Source organism: Molossus molossus, unplaced genomic scaffold (assembly GCF_014108415.1).
Source record: "Molossus molossus isolate mMolMol1 unplaced genomic scaffold, mMolMol1.p scaffold_m16_p_19, whole genome shotgun sequence".
Classification (NCBI taxonomy): domain Eukaryota; kingdom Metazoa; phylum Chordata; class Mammalia; order Chiroptera; family Molossidae; genus Molossus; species Molossus molossus.
In genome coordinates, this window is record NW_023425354.1 from 134,656 (window position 1) to 150,774 (window position 16,119).

Below are 16,119 nucleotides of genomic sequence, written 5' to 3' on the forward strand. Positions count from 1 at the left end.
TGGATTTGGTGTCCGTCAATCACTGAGGTGTACACATGTGGCAGGGGGCGGGGGGCGTGGGGGGTGTCTGATGTGAGACACAGCTCCAGGCGTCCAGTGTGTGTCCACCTCCCTGACTCCAGAGGTTCCTTCTAACCCACCCCAGAGGGGCCAGCTCGTGCCAGGTGAGAGGTGGACATGCAGGTGTGCGCTTGCGTGAGCTCAATGACTTTCTTCTGTTTCACAGATCATAGGTTGCCAAGTGAGGAGAGAGCCCCCCAACTCCACGGAACGATACACGCGTTGGATCAACCAGCTGGCCTCCGATCAGCTTCTCACCCAGGTACTGGTGCCTAGTCTAGGGTTAGCCAAGGCTTCCTGGAGAGCACGCCTCTTATGCCTAGAGTCAGGGCCTGGTTCATCCTTTTAGCACCTGGTTGGCCACCTCCAGAGTGCCAGGTGCTCACTGGGAAGGGGGTGGTGTTTCAGAGGAGCTTGGAAAGGAGCCAGAGTCCGAGGGCTGGGGATGGGTGGGGCAGGCAGCCTAGGAGGGCTGGATCGGAGGCAGGGGTGTGGTGGGCAGGGCTGTGCTCTGCAGAGGTGCCCGGAGGGCTGGTCTGAGGACATGCTGCTGGGGTTTGGGAAGCTGAGATGGCCCACTGAGGGGGGCTGTCCCACAGGGGTCAGGAGCTGTTCCTGAGCTACAAGGAGGCGTGGGCTGAAATCAGTGAATGCAGCTGGAGGTGGGGTGGGGGGCAGCCCAGGACCAATGGCAGGAGGGACAGCTCCCACCCCAGCCAGCCCAGCTCCGGAAGCCTGGAAAGGGGGCCTTGCCCCTGTGAGGTGCGGGCAGTTCTGTTGTGGAGATGCCCACATGGTGATGCCTGTGATCCTGCCATGTGAAAAATGCTTTTTCTAAGCTGCGTTTTGGAAATGGAAATCTTGGTGTAATGGAATGACTGCATGACAATTAGCTTCTGAAATTAGAGCTGCTTGCATTTATGGCTCCAGCGTTGCGCTCACTGGGCTCACAGTGAGTGTCAGGCCTGGGACTCCTATCCTTGGCTCCTTGCACGCGCTGTGGTGACCTGGACCACTGCCCTCCAGTGGCCAGGCTGGCCTCCCACCGCATCTCCAGTGCTCGTTCTGCCAGCGCTGGCGCACACTGCACTGCCTTTGGGGCCCGCTTCACACTTTGAGAAGACGGGTGTGCCCTCGGTGGCCTCCCACAGGTGAGAGTGGTTAAGTTGCGGGCAATGGGGGTCTCTGCTGGTCCTGCAGCCACTAGGTAGGAGGGCTGAGCAGTGCGCTGTGGCTCTCGTGGCCCCACTCCCCTCGGCCAGACGCAGGGTCTTCCGGGGTAGCTCCCGGGGGACAGAGGCAGCTGTGGCCCCTGGGTCAGGCCACTCTTCCTGTCTTCGCCAGTGGGCTCTGTGAGCATGAGGCCTGGTGCTCCGCACAGTCTGCCCCTCCGTGAGAGTCAGGTGGCTTCCCAGCCTCGGTGTGGGGGTGGCGCAGCTGCGTGTGGCCGTGTCAGGTCCGTCAGCCTCATGGTCTTAGGTTGCCTGAAGGACACGGCACATGGCTTTGAACCATCACACTTATGAGGTCCAGACTGGAGACACTGCTGAGGGTTCTGGTCACAGGTGCACATGTTGGTAGAAGCCGTGAGGCCCTGTTACCCACAGAGCAGGCACCCGTGTGTCCTGGTCCTTCCTCTGCCCAGAAGGGGTGGCTGTGGGCTCCTGCACCGGTGGCTGCCGTCTGCAGGCGCTTTGTCAGGAGTGCGCTCGCTGAACCAGGAATCACGGGGGACTCTGGGGGTCTGGCTGGAGCGTCCATGTCAGTGTGAAGGCTTTTCCCTGAGCTCAGCCCAGGTCCCTGCTTTTTGGCACTCGGGTGCTGCCTGGATGGGGCAGGCTGAGCTCTGCACAAAGGGCCTTGGGAAGGACACCCTGGTCCCCTGTCAGAGAGCCCGAGTAAGTGGGTCGGTCAGCCCAAGGAGTGAAGCTGCTGAGTTGGACTTCTGACCTATGTTTGATTTTCTGGTAGAATGGGGCTCACACAGAAACTGTGTAATGACACCGAAGGCGAATTCAAAGCAGCGGACACATCTTCAGATAGAAACGGGAGGTCTGGGCTGAGGGCTAACAGGAGGCCTTAACCATCAAGCATCATAGAGACAGTTCAGGTCCAGTGCTCTTAGGGTGACTTGAAGTCTGAGGTTTCTGGAAGTAAATGAAAGACAGTAGTATCTCTTACTGAAGTGGATTCTCAGCCGTCAGTTCAGTCAGACAGTTGCCACCAAGTGAGCTTGTGTTCACCGTCTACACTCGTCCCCTTGGGGGTGTGAGGAGCCTAGTTTGGTTTGATACTGGGACTGTCTGAACATACGCTCACCATGTGCAAAGGTGAATGAGAACCGTAAAGGTGACACAGGGCTGACTACTGATGAACAGGAAGGTGGATGTTGTCTGTACAGAATGGCTGGGGCTGCCCAGAAACCAATGCCCTGCTTAGGCGTAGCCCACTGGACACCTTCAGTGAGGTGCTGTTTCCAAGGGACCTGCCTCCTGAATTGCAGGAAAGGGCAGAGGAGGCCAGCCAGGCCCTTCCCTGCCCCACCCCCTCCTATCCTCCCCAACTTCCTCTGGGATCTGTGCTTCCTGGTGTCCAGCCTGCTTGCTCTGTCACAGCTGGAACCACAGACCTCCACTCCTCAGTTCTGGAGGCTGGAGGTCCAAGGCCCACGTGTCAGTGGGCTGGCTACTCCTGAGGTCGCTCTGTGGTGTCAGATGCCACCTCTGCCTGCGTCCTCACAGGCCTTTCCTCTGCGCACTCCCTGCGTCTCTTCCTCTTGCTGTGAGAACACAGGTCCCTTGGATCAAGGCCCCGCCTTACAGTCACCTCCCTCCGTACAGTCCACTGGGGCCTGGCTGCCAGTGGGCCTCAGTGCATAGCACTCAGCACCCTCCTCGCACCCTCCTCAGGCCTGGCAGCCTGTATTCACAGATCCAGGGCAGCTCCGCCTTGTAGACTCCCCACCCTGTGGGCCAGGCTGGGCCCAGACTCTGCCTCCTTCTAGGGCTCTGGGCATGGTTTTCTACCTCATCAGCACTTGTCACCCTGGTCCCAGCCTGGCTGACGAAAGTGCTGGCCATGGTGATTACCTTGGGGTACCACACACTCCTCTATCCAGGAGAGCCCAGAAGAGAAACTGGAGAATTTGAGAGGATGCTTCTGAGTGGGTGGGGTGCCAACAGGGTAGAGGAGAGAGGTCATCTCACCTTATGGCATCAGAAGCAGCAGTGATGGTGAGGGCAGAGGCGGGCTGGCCCTGGAAGGTGTCTCCCGTGCCTTGGCCCTGAGGTCAAGGGCCTGCTGAGAAAGCATTGGTGTCTTGGTCGTGACTGGGCCCTTCCAGTCTGCCTGCAGTGGGGGCCTGGGCCAGTCGCTGCCCCGAGGCCTGGGGCCTCCCATCAGCTGTGACCTGTCGCCCTGTTTCAGGTCTATAGAATGCAGAGTCCATCCATAGCACCTGAATGCTCTGACACTCAGGGGCGCCGCTCCCTCGCCCCCTCACAGTCGCTCCCTCCTTTCTGACACACTTCTCCTTCATCAACAGCATCTACAGCAAGGTGGTTGGAACCCACCTGGTTTGTGTAAAACATGAAATCTCACATCTCCACTTGTTTCAGTGTCTTTTCTAGACTAAAAAGTGTATCAAGGCAGCGGTTTTCACCCAGTTCCCATCGGTCAGCACTCACGATGTTCAAAATCCGGTGCACTCGGTGGGGGCTGAGCTGCGCCGTTCTTTCCCTTCCTGGGTATAGGGGGCCAAGATGCGCCACCTGTGGCATGGGTCCAGGGAACCAGCACCATCCAGCTCGGCAGGGCACACAGCCCTCTCCAAAAATGTGGCAGAGAGGAAGCGCAGTGGCCTTTATCAAACCCAGAAGCCTTGGGTTTGGATTTCACTTCAAAGTTTATTCTTGTTGCTGTGTGGGTGTTAAGATGTCAGAATCCTGGAAAACTTGTTATCTGTCTAAAGATAGTCTTCCAACAAATTAGAATTTAGAAATAGGGATGATAAGCACAGAATCTGGGAGTGAAACGTGTAAACTTTGCTCACTTCCTGCTGAGACAGTTAACGAGGTCTGTGAATTTCTCTGAATGCTTCATTTTCTCTTAATTCCAGGCTTCTCCTCTTTAAGTAAACACCAAGCTCCTCGCAGGTCTGCGACCCGCACTCCCTCCCTCTGAGTGCCTGCCCTTCCTGTGCCTGTGGAGCCCAGGACACGTTCGCTGGTGCTCAGGAGCTTGTTTCCGTTGGTTCTGTCCGAGGTGCCCCGAGGTAGCCTGAGGTTTGGAGCCCTTTGCAAAGTACACTCTGTTGGTGCGGAACAAGGAGAGAGTCCCAAACTCCCAGGTTCCCAGAGCGGTGCCTGGGCCTGCCAGGCCTTCCGTGGGAGCCCTTCTTGACAAAAATTCCCAGAAACTGGATTATCTGATTTCCAGTTGGTGACACAAGCAGGGAGTGCCAGCTTGAGCATGAGGAGGAGACTGAAGTCCATGGACAGGATCAGAACAGCCCAGCGTTGGTCTCATAGGAGGGAAGGGGTGGCCTTGGCGACATTGGGGGGAGCACTGCAGTGAAGCCCGACTCCATGCCCACCTCCAGTGAAGCCACAGGGGCTGACCCAGGAAAAGGGAGCTGCTGGCCTGGTCTTGGTGCCTGCAGGTCTGTGTCGGGCCTGGGACCTGGGGCCTGGGGCCTGGGGCCTGGCAGTGCATCTTACTGGGAACTCCTGCCCGGTGGCTCTCCCATTCCTCCTCATGGCCAGAGCGCCCTCTGCTGGGCCCGCGGAGCTCCAGCCCTTCAGTGTCTTCATCAAGCAGCAGGTTCAACAACCCGAATGTGTAAGAAGGAAAAAGTCAGAGTAAAGCATTGTGCTTCTTGGCCCCATTTCACTGGAGTCTGAGAATTCTGAGTTTGTGGGGGGATGTCTCTGTGATTTCTGCACCTCGTTTACTCAGAACCCAGCAGTGGGGGAGATAGGAGGAGGGATGCTAGCCTGTTCCAGGCTCAATAGTCAAAGAAGCAATTTTCATTTAAATCGAAGCCAAAGGTCCACTCCTCACCAGTTAGACCAGCGGTTGGCAGTGTTCTGCTGCCTGTTTTGTAAAGTTTTATTGGTGCACAGCCGGGCCATTCGTGTCCAGTGTCCTGGGCTGCTTTCACGCGGTGGGGGAGCTGAGCCCTGTGAGATGGACATCGGTGCAGTTAGCACACCAGCATCTGGCTGTGGTGCCAGCAAGGGGTCTGTGGTCACGGACAACTGCTTGTGTCTCCTGGGGGAAACTGAGGCCTGGCATCGAGGGCGGAGCTGAGCGTGAAGGCATCCGCTCTTCCCATTTGCTTGTTTTCATAGTAACTTTCAAAGGGTAGCTTTCTAGACTGTGTCAGATGTGTCGTTGGTGTGAAGCCCCCTCCAAGGAAGCAGGAGGAGCGGGCGGGGGCAGGCACTGTGGCCCCACCCTCTCCCTCCCGCAGTGTGGCGCCCAGTCCCAGCAGAGGCTGTCGCCCAGAAGGGCATCCCATGCAGGTGGCTGGGCCTGGGGGGCCAAGGAGTCCTGTCTGAGCCCCAGAGCAGGACCATGAGAGCCGCAGTGGGGGTGAGCACAGAGCTTCTCCCGGAGGCCTTGTCCGGAGTGCCCGAGGTTCATGCAGTCGCCTGTGGGTCTCCAGGCTTCTCAGCGTAGCTTGTGAGAAGCATGTCCTTTCTCCACGGAGTGCTGTGGCCTCTTGGTGAAAATTGACTGACCACCTGTGAGGGTGTCTTTTGTCCTCTCCCTCTGCTCTGTTGGGCAGTGTCATTATGCCAGGACCACATGTTTAGGTTTCTGTCGCTCTGTGGCCCGTTTGAGACACTCCATGGGAAATACAAGTCCACTGGTTTTGACAGCTCTTCTGGGTCCTTGAAAGTCCACAGCTTCCGGGTGGGTGTTTTCTTTATAGGGTCACTGGGGTGGTGTCTCCTCACTCCAGACGCCCGGCCCCTTTGGGCCTGGCCCCAGGGCACACGTGTGGGCTCCTGGGCACACTGCAGGGCTTCGCCAGGGTCTCAAAGGAGGTCTCCTCTGAGCAGCTGCGGTCAGTGTCTTTGGGGAAGATCACCAACGTGAAAGAGGGGTCTTGGGGGAAATACGGTGATATGTAATACTCAGTAAAAAGATACACACTTACACACCTTCCTGCCCTCGGCTTGCCGCCCTGGCGGAAGGGCTGGTAGGGTTGGCATGGTGATTTGGGTGGGGTGGGCAACTCAGACCACACTGTGCGCAGAGCAGGGAGGCCTACCTGGTCCCGGCGCCTGTCGAGTCCCAGCCCTGCTCCTGGTCAGGCTGTCTCTCTGGTCAGCTCAGCTGTCGGGATTCATAGAGAACATGAAACTTGTGGGCAGGCCAGGGGCGGGCACTGGCTTCGCTGTCACCCACTCTTCAAGTCCAGGAGGCCCCGTGGGCATGCTCCTGAGCACAGGCTGAGCGCAGACAGGGTGCTCACTGCCCTGGCCCTACCCTCCATGGGCAACGCCCCAAACTTCTTTTTTCCAAAAACTAGCTTTTGGGGATCATTGTATTTTATACTATTTGAATCAAGTACATATTGCTTTAGAAGAAACAATGTTTAATGACTTAGGGTAAATATTTTAAATGCAAACCATCATGGCTCATCCAAGGCTGTATATTCCATACATTCTGTCATTTTAGGGAAGGTTGTGTTTTTTAATTGGTTTTAGAAAGAGAAAGAGGGAAACACAGATCTGATGTTCTACTTCCTCGTTTGTGGGCAGAGCAGGACAGGGCTGCAACCAGCCGGGCCACCTGGCCAGGAAGGGAAGGTGTCTTCATTGGGTTTTCATGTTCTTTGTTCTGTTCTGATTTCTATGAGATGGACTTTCATTTTTAAAATCTTCCATCCTGGGGAGTTCATCATAAAAAGTTCTTGCTTAAGAACTGCATTTAGTTTCACTTGATTGGAGAGGGAAGAGAGGGACCCAACAGCTAGAGGCCTCTCACCTCCCCCACTGGGCAAGCATAGTCCCCAGGTCTCATGTCCTGTGGCTGGGCTGGAGCAGAGGCTAGGAGCCCAGAGAGCCCTGAACCCCTGTGGCGAGACTGAGGCTCCTTCTGCAGGTGCTGTGGTTGGAGCCCTCAGAATTTCCCCCAGTGGGGCTCAGAGGTGATTCGGGGTGAGCATTTATGGGTGGAGACTTGAGTCCATGGGAAAGGTGATAAAGGGTAGAGAGCCCCTCAGGTTCCCTGGCACCCCCACCGAGAAGCTTGGTCAGAGGCAGGAAGGTTGAGAAATGCCTGGGACAGGAGTTCTCTTTGTTCTTTTTTGAGTGGGGAAAACATTACGCAATGCTTTGGAAGCTGTTCTGTCTTGTTAAGTCTTATGTGGAGTGGGGGTCGGCATGACTGAGTGATGCTCTTAAGAGACATCTGGGGGCAGCCCTGAGACATGGCAGGTGTGCTCTGGGCGGTCCTGTGCCATCTGAGGGGCCCGTAGGAATCAGGGTCAGGGGCCTGTGCCTCTGGAGGGCTGTGACCTGGCCATGTCTTGCTCTGACCTGCATGGATGGTTTGTACAGTGGGAGAGCTAATGGGGTCAAGGGCCATGTCACTGTCACCGTAGCTCACCTGACCGGTCCCCGTGCTGTGAGGAGGGACTGAGACCCTGGTGGGGAAGGTCCAGCGGGGGAGCCCTAGTCCAGGGTCTTGTGCTGGGAGTGACTCCTTCCTCAAGCTTACTGAATCCAGGCAACGTCACCGTCTCGCTGCTACCCCCTGCCCTCTCCAGTCCCCCACCTCTACCATCTGTGAACTAAGTCTTCGTCCAGCCCCCCCCCCCACCCGCCTTCCTGTGCTCCCCTGGAGCGGGGGCAGCTGTCCAGGGCTGGGTGCACCTTGAGCTCAATGTAACGAAACAATGACTTGTCCCTGTGATCGCTCACTTTCAGAAGAGTAGTTTCATAATTTCCCCAAATAATGACAAACGAGCTTTTCCTGACATTGTCTCTCTCAGAGCTATCGATTTCTGCGTTCAGTCACCCACAGCCCACTCCTGGGATGTTCGCCTGTCACCACGCGGGCTGTGGACACCCAGCACCTGCACAGGCCTCGCGGCTGGTGCAGCTGGCCACTTCCTGGCCCCGCAAGAAATGCAGCTGACCTGCAGAGCATGTGGTCTCTGGGGTGGGGGTGCTTTTGGTGCCTTTCCTGGGAGGCTGAGGTGGATCACCTTTGTCTGCCACACCCCCGAGCCGAGCCGTCCATTTCAGGTGTAATGTAGAGCAGGTGGTGGTTTTCAGGATGGTGAGGCTCTGCTACCACAGGCCTCAGAGGCCACCCCGGCAGGCATCCATGTCGCCATCTGGGGGACAGGCTGCCCAGGGCTTTCCCTGCAGGCCCTGCTCTGGGCCAGCGGCAGAGCCAGCAGGAACGTGTGGGCAGTGCTGCTGGCCCTCGGCTCGGCTTCTTCTTTCTTGCACACACAGCAGGAACTCCGGTGCCAGGGGCTCCTGGCTGCTGCCCCTTTTCCCCAAATTCAGGGCCTTTTCACAGCTTTGGGTGCCTGCACATGCCGGGCTGCTGACCTGTGATGAACACACCCTCTGTTCTCACCCTCTGTTCTCTGGCCGTCCCTAGAGGTTAGTGTGTGACACTGTGACCTTTGTGTCCACAGTGAGTCTGACTTGGAGTGGGTTGTGCCCCCTCAGAATGTTTGGGAGCTCCTATCTCACGTGGGCATGCCGCGTGGTCTCTGATGGCCGAGGGCCTGTGCGCTCCAAAGCCTGATGGTCATTGCACTGTCCCCCTTCAGGGAAGTCCAGCTGAAATGATGTGTGTGTCCCTGCCTAGGACCTGTGTTGACTGCCCTGTACACTCGGGGTCTAACACGCAGCTCCACACCACTGCTGTCCCATCGTGGTGGCACTCTCGCAGGCCATGTCTCTGCACCCTGCACGTATGTACCTGCACGTGTGTGCGCACGCGCATGCACAGAGCACACAGGCAGGTGGAGCTTCCCTCGGGTCAGTCCCTGTGCCACTGCCTGGCCACCACATGCCTTCTGAACCTTCGCTGAGCCCTGTAGTGCCCTGCAGAAAGGACAAACAGGCCCTGACCTCCGGGCGCAGGGGAAAGCCAGACCGTCCTGGAGGGCAGGTGTGAAACTACATGTTCCTGTGGCTGAGTCCCATCCCCTGGTGACTGATCAGGATGTTGGACATCTCTTCCTGTGCGTGATGCCACGTGCACCTCCTGAGACAGACATCTGCTCGCTTCCTTTGCCCACATTTTAGAGTTGGTTTGTCTTTGTATTTCTGAAGTGTAAGAATCCTCTGTGTGTTCCGGTCCCTACACCCAGATGTGTGATGAGCGATACTCCCTTCCATTCTGCAAGTTCCTCTAAATTAAAGCAAAAACGTGCACATTTTCATTAAGTCCCACTTACCTGCTTTTTCCTTTGGTTGCTCATGCTTTTGGTGTCAGACTAAGAAACTGTTGTCTCATCTGTGCTCATAAAGATTCACACCTACGTCTCCTCCTAAGACTCTCACAGTTTGAGCTCTTAGTCTAGGGCTCTGGTCCACTTACGTTCATGTCTGTGCATGGTGTGAGGCCAGGGCACGGTTCTGTTCTCCATGTGAACACGTACTTGTCCCATTTGTCGAAAAGACTGCTTCCCATCAGGCATCTCAACACCTTGTTAAACCCGCTGGTCGCACATGCGTGGGTTTGTTTTGGGCTCTCGGCTTTGCTCCTTGGCATCTGTCTGTCCTGTGTCGGTCCCCACGGCCTGGAGAGCCGCAGCTCTGCCGTCTGCTTTGGCTGTCCATATCCTCGGTGCTTCCACAGGACCCATTTGTCAGTCTCAGGGAAAAGGCAGCTGGGCTTTGGTGCGAATTATGCTGAATCTGTAAATCAGTTGGGGAGGGTTGCCATCTTAACAATGTCAGTCTTTCAGTCCACGAAAATGAGATTTTTCCATTTCTTTAGGTCTTTAATTTCTTTCAAGGGTGTTTTGTAATTTTCAGTGTGTGAGTCTTGTACTCTTCTGTTCAATTCATTCCTGACCACTCTCTGTGATGCCATTGTAAATGAAACTGTCTTCTTACCTTCGTTTTGGGTTGTTCATTGCTAGTGTACAGAAATGCGGTTGGGTTTTGTAGGGGGGCCTTGTATCCTGACCTTCACTGAACTGTCAGCACAGGGGTTTTAGGGTTTTCTACTCATGGAGTTGTGCCATCTGCAAATACAGTTTTACTTCTTTCCCAGAGTAGAAATAAAATTCCTTCTGTTTCTTTCCTCACCTAGCTGTTCTGTGTAGAACTTCAAGCACAGTGCTGAGTAGGAGTAGTAAGAGCAGGCAGGCACCCTGATCTTGTTTCTGGGGAACTCTTAGTATTTCATCATGTTAAGTATGTTAGCTGTGGTTTGTTTTCTTAATGCCCTTTATCAGAGTGACTACCTTTATCATGAAAAAGAGTTAGATTTTTTCAAATGCCTTTTCTGCATGATCGAGATGGGCACGTGATTTCCATCCTTCATACTACTAAGGGTGATTTCATCTACTGAGTTTCATGTCGAATCAGGTGCATCCCTGGAACAAGTCCCACCTGCTCCTGTGTGGAGTCTTATTCTGGGATATTGGGCTGTTGGCTGGTATCTTGCTGAAGATCTGTGCAGGTGATTCACGTGGACGCGGGTGTGTGGCTCCCTGTGATGTCGACTGGCGCAGGGGCTGCCGCCTGGTAGAGTGAGTCAGGAGGTGCTCCCTCCTCCTCTGTTTTTGGGAGAGTTTGAGGACGGGTGTCAGCTCTCTAACTCTCTGGTGGGCCCTGTGGAGCCCTCTGGTCCTTGGCTTCTCTTCCTGGCAGTCTGTTCACAGCTGTCTCTCGTTGCACAGATGTGTTTAGATTTTGTTTCCTGAGGCACGTGGACTGTTTGTCTTTCTAGGAGTTTGCCTATTCCATCCAGACTCTAGTCATCATCTATTCCGTTTTGTTTTCTCACCATTAAAAGCAGCAGGTCTTCCTTCATGGTCACGGAAGCTTCACCATCAGCTACACGCAGTGGGGGCTCCTTCACGAACAGCCAGTGTGCACTAGCTGGGAACAGGACTGGGTGGCGCTGCCTGCCGCTCAAGTCCCTCGAACCCTGGACCTGCAGAGGAGGGATGTGCAGAGTGGCTTGTGACTCTCTGAGTGACACTGTGGGAATGTATTGTAGGGTATTTGTGACAAGCTGCTCTATGAATTCTGCCAATGTTAATTGCTTCTAGGTTTTCACCTCCAATGGCCCAACTGTGATCATGCCTACCTGGTTCTGCTCTCGGGCGTGGTTCTCTCACGTGGGCCCGTTTGACGAGGGCGGGCAGGTGAGTGTGGTCCCCTGTAGAGTCCGCCTCTGGGGTTGGGGTTGGTGCCATCATTCCAAGACAGGCCCCTCACCCCACCCTGCTTGCATGTAGGCGCCATGACCGAGCCCTGGGATCCAGGGATTAGGAACTGGCCTTGGGTGAAGGTCTCCCCGCGCTCCTGCTGTGCTCCGCTGAGCATCCGTGAGTTTGTTTTGCCAAAAGCAGGGGATTTGTGTGTGAGGCTGAGGGCGCCCGGGGCACCTGCCTGACTCACACCTGCCTGGCCCGGGCCCCTGGTGACCTCACCCTGCTTTAAAAGCTGTTTGTGGGAAAGTTTAGGATGTAGATGGTGTATGACAGTGTCCAAGCTGGGGAGGAGCTCCGCCCACACTGGTTTCTGGCCTCTGGGCTAGAAATGGAGACCTAGCTGGTGACTGTTCCCTGTCACTGCTCCCTCCCCAGTCTTAGAGTGACCGCTCCTACACCCAATTGAAACGTAAACCTTCAGCCCAGCCAGGGGGCTCAGTGGATCCAGCGTCGTCCCACGGACTGAGAGGTCGATTCCCTGTCAGGGCACATGCCCAGGTTGTGGGCTCGATATCTCTAGTAGAGGGTGCAGGAAGCAGCCATCGATGTTTCACTCACATCAATGTTTCTCTCTCTCTCTCTCTTCCCCTCTTAAAAAAAAAAAAAAAAAAAAGTAAAAGTAAGCCTTACGGTTAATCAGTGTATTTTCCCTTACCCCCTCCCCTCAAAGTGGCTCTGAGAACAGGGAATCTGGTCTCCTTGGTTGGAGGGGTGTCTGGTCCCTGTTTGGACCTTTGATGCCCTGCCCCCTTCACTGCTGAGGGTGGGACAAGAGGGAGCTTGGATGTGGAGGCCCTGCAAGGGGCTGGGAACAGGGTCCTAGGGGTCTGCAGACCCCAGACCAGAAGTGGGGACGGTGACTCAGGCCAGACTTCATTGTCTGCCCTGGGACCTGGGCACAGTCGTTCTGGCTCTGGGCTCACAGTTCACTGACTGCACGGGGCATGTGGGCCGACCTGCCCTGATCCCACTGGCATCCCATCCATCTGCCCAGCCCCTGCCACAGCCTCATTTTGGAGGAAGACCTCAGCTCATCTGCTGCCCCACCCCCACCACTGCACCCAGCCTGACGGTTCCCGCACGCCCACCGGAGAGGAGAGCCTGGGGAGGCCAGCAGTGCTGCCCCGGGGTATAAACCAGGGCCTGGCCCCACCCAGTCCCCTCGCCCTGCCAGGTTCTGTCCCTAGGATCCGGCCCCCTGCGCGCCTCCTGGCCCTGGTTCTTGTTGTGGCAGAGTGCCAGTCACGATTCTGGGGTACTGGGCACTGCCCATGTTACTGTTTTGCCCCCAAATTGACGTGAGTGAGAGGAGCTCAGGTGCTGCCATAGGGTCCTGCAGGCCCCCAGGCAGTGGGGGCTCGAGGAAGATGCCCTCAGCCGGTAGTTCTCCCTGAAGTTCAGACAACAGGTGGGCAGAGGGACACCCCAGGGTCTCCCCCTGCACACAGCCGCTGTCCTGCTGCAGCTGGGGCTGAGCCCTGCTGCTCACAGTCGCCGGGGGCCCACACAGGGAGCTGACTAGGGTCTGCGCAGCCGTGGATCGCAGTCGCGGGCAGTCTCGGTCTGGAAGACGTCGGGTCTCTTAGCTGGAGTTAATTCTGCCGAAGAGGCTCCTGGAGGGCAGCGAAGCCCGTCCCTCCCTTTGTGCTGAGCTCAGGGACCGGGCCCAGGGCTGTGCTGGAACCGCGGCTGGGAAGCGAGCAGCAGGTCAGATGGCAGGGGAGCCAGCACCAGGGTGAGGACTGGCCATGTGCTCGTGGCCCCTGTGGCCCCATCGTGACACAGTGAGCTGACACGCTTCCATGGAGCGTTCTCTGCGGGAAAACAGGCACCCTGAGTACTGGGCCGTTTCCCCCTGAACCTTGGTGAAGTGGAGGGTCCATGCAGGGCCGTGGGTGGGCGGGCCAGTGATAGAGGCAGCGAGATGCAGGCCTGCACAGGAGGAATCCGGGTGTCCCCACAGGCACCATTTCAGGCTCTCAAATGAGTAACAAAAATGGCATTTGTTGGTGCGGAGCATGGCTCTTGAGGGCAGGCCTAGCCGGGTGGGCATGGCCGGGTGAAGCTCATCGCGGCCCGAGCGCCCACACGCTCAGAACTGCCTCTGCACCGTTCTGCAGACTGGCTTTGTGCTGGGAGCCGCCCAGGCTGATTGCTGTGAGGAGGCTTCTCCACAGGCTGAACCCTGCTGGGACCTGTGCAGGCCTGTGGTGCCCTGTCCTCAGGTCCTGTGGGTCCTCATGCGTTACTTTGCATTTCCAAGACGACGAAGGGTGTTGAGCCATTTGCTATGCCGACTGTGTGTTATTTTATGACGTGTCCAAATCTTTCCCGTTTTCACGGGGTGTCCCTTTCTGGCTGAACTGCTGGTGTTCTGTGTCAGATACTTGCTGGGGGTTCTCCCATGTCTGGTCTCTGCAGTCTGGGGTCGCCCGCATGTGCACTGCCTCTACTCATCCCAAATCTGTGCTGAGGACTCAGAGCAGTGAGACTGGCCCTCGCGCTGTTCTGTGGATGGCGAGGTGGACAGACAGGGTGCTAACCGCAGACTGCAGGGGTGAGACCCGAGCCCGGAGATGCGATGAGCCCACTGACCAGCTGCGCACTCACCCCCCGCGAGCAGCGAGCAGGGTGCGGGCCTGGGCAGCACTGAGCCCTCAGGCCCGTGCATACGGGCAGGCTGGGGCACATGGCCAGGGAGCTGGCGTGGACCCGACTGTGAGGCTGTTCTTCCCTGAGGGTGACGGCCACCCTGTTGGGCCTCTGCTGGGACTTGAAGACCTCCTCTCGGAGGTGGAGGAGCCTGGCCCTGAATGAACGAACAGACACTCTTGAGGGGCATGCTGCGCATGTGCATGAACACGCTCTCCTTTACCTCCAGGGTGTGCCTGAGGACCTGCTGTTCTTCTACAACCACCTCAGGAAGGGCGGTGGTGTCGTCCGGGTGGACCAGTGCCTCCTCCTCTACCGCTACCACCATGGTGCAGCCACGCACTCTGTTCTCGAGTACGCAGGTCTTCAGATCCGGCATGGTGGGGTGCTGGTGGACTCCAAGGGGCCCGCCAAGTTCAGTGAGAGGTTGACTCAGATAGATGCATGTGCAGAAGGGCCCTGCACACCTCTGGCATGACTACCTGCTAGGGGTGCCCCTCCTTCACTCCTCGAGGAGGCTGCAGGGCACAGCGGTTGAGCCACACCCTGCTTGGGGCATCACTGGGGGTTACTCTCTCTCTGCCTTCTCCTGCCCGGCACAACCCAGGTCCTGCAGGCTCCAAGGCTGCCAGCCTGCATCACCCCCAGTGTGCACTAGAGGTTGACGCTGGGAACGGGGGCAAAAGAGGTGCAGAATGTGCAGGTAGGTTGAAAAAAGGAAGGGTGTGGCCCTGGCCACTGTGGCGCAGTGGTCAGAGCATCAGCCCACACACCAAAGGGCCACAGCTTCAATTCTCAGTCAAGGGCACACACCTGGGTTGCAGGTTCAATTCCCCAGTCCCAGTTGTGTCCCAGAGGCAACCAGTCCATGTGTCTCTCTCGCATCTATGTTTCTCTCTCTCTCTCTCATCCCTCCAACTCTCTGCAATCAGTGAAAAAATATCTTTGGGTGAGGAGTAACAAAAGAGAGAGAAGGGTGCCTTCATTTCTTTAGTCTGTGCTGTGGTGTCTGTGTGCATGTCCCATCTTGGTCACAGTCACAAGTATATGTCCCCAGATTCCTCACCGTCACCATGCTGCCTGCGTCCGGGGTCCTGTACACTTGTTTCTGGGAGTCGGGTTGACCCCGTCCTTTCCCTGGAGGTGAGACCTCTTGGGAGGTGGTTATCGCTTCTCGATGGGGAGCCTGTGTCCTGGGGCTGTCATGCTCACGTACTCTGAGGGTGCAGCGCCCATCTGCGCACGTCTGTGTGGGCTGTGGATGGTGGTGTCCACGTTGGTGCAGGAGGGGCCCGAATGTCCGCACACATGCTGCTCAGTGTGAAAACTTTGGGCTGGAAAAGAACTGATTTTTCTTTCCCTTGTGAATCTGACTTTTTTAGTTATGTTTTTATTTTTTATTTTTAAATTTTTTTTATAGAGAGAGGGCGAGAGAGAATCTCAGTGTGAGAGATACATCAATCAGCTGTCTCCTGCACACCCCCTACTGGACGGGTTTGTCTGCCCTGCTGCTGCTGTGCTCTGCTCCCCGTATCTGGAAGCTCCCGCTGGGGGACACATGCAGGGCTGTCATGTCCTGTGAGGGACTTGTTCCCATGTGTGCAGGTCACTTGTGCAGCGAGTCAGATCCATGACAGCAGATCCAGACGAGGGCCATCGCCAAGGCTGTGCCATCGAAAGTCAGGCTCACCCGGCTGGTGTGGTCCGTGGACAGGCATCATCCGGGACTACGAGGGCCCGGTTCCCTTCCTGGTCGGGCCGTGCCCGGGTGTGGGCTCCATCCCCAGTCAGGGTTGTGCAGGAGGCAGCCAATCAGTGTTTCTCTCACTGTTCCCTCCTCTTTAAAACAATCAATTTAAAAAAAAAAAAAAAGGAAAAACAACACACAAAAAGACAGTGAATACCAAAAAAAAAAAAAAAATCAAAACCAACGATTGATTTGAGATAAAAGCAATAAAATTGACAAAGCTTGC

General features: G+C 56.4%; 1 protein-coding gene across 3 annotated transcripts in view; it reads left to right on the forward strand.

The window, feature by feature from the left end:
- The window catches only part of B3GNTL1 (UDP-GlcNAc:betaGal beta-1,3-N-acetylglucosaminyltransferase like 1), a 38,561-nt gene that overhangs the window by 14,404 nt on the left and 8,038 nt on the right, over positions 1 to 16,119 (forward strand). For 2 of the 3 annotated variants that reach the window (XM_036269615.1, XM_036269616.1), the window contains exons 6-8: positions 227 to 322; positions 11,330 to 11,425; positions 14,376 to 14,500. In XM_036269615.1, coding sequence (XP_036125508.1) covers positions 227 to 322; positions 11,330 to 11,425; positions 14,376 to 14,500 — 317 coding nt within the window. The remainder of the gene's footprint in view (positions 1 to 226; positions 323 to 11,329; positions 11,426 to 14,375; positions 14,501 to 16,119) is intronic. The other variant, XM_036269617.1, reaches the window with a different exon arrangement.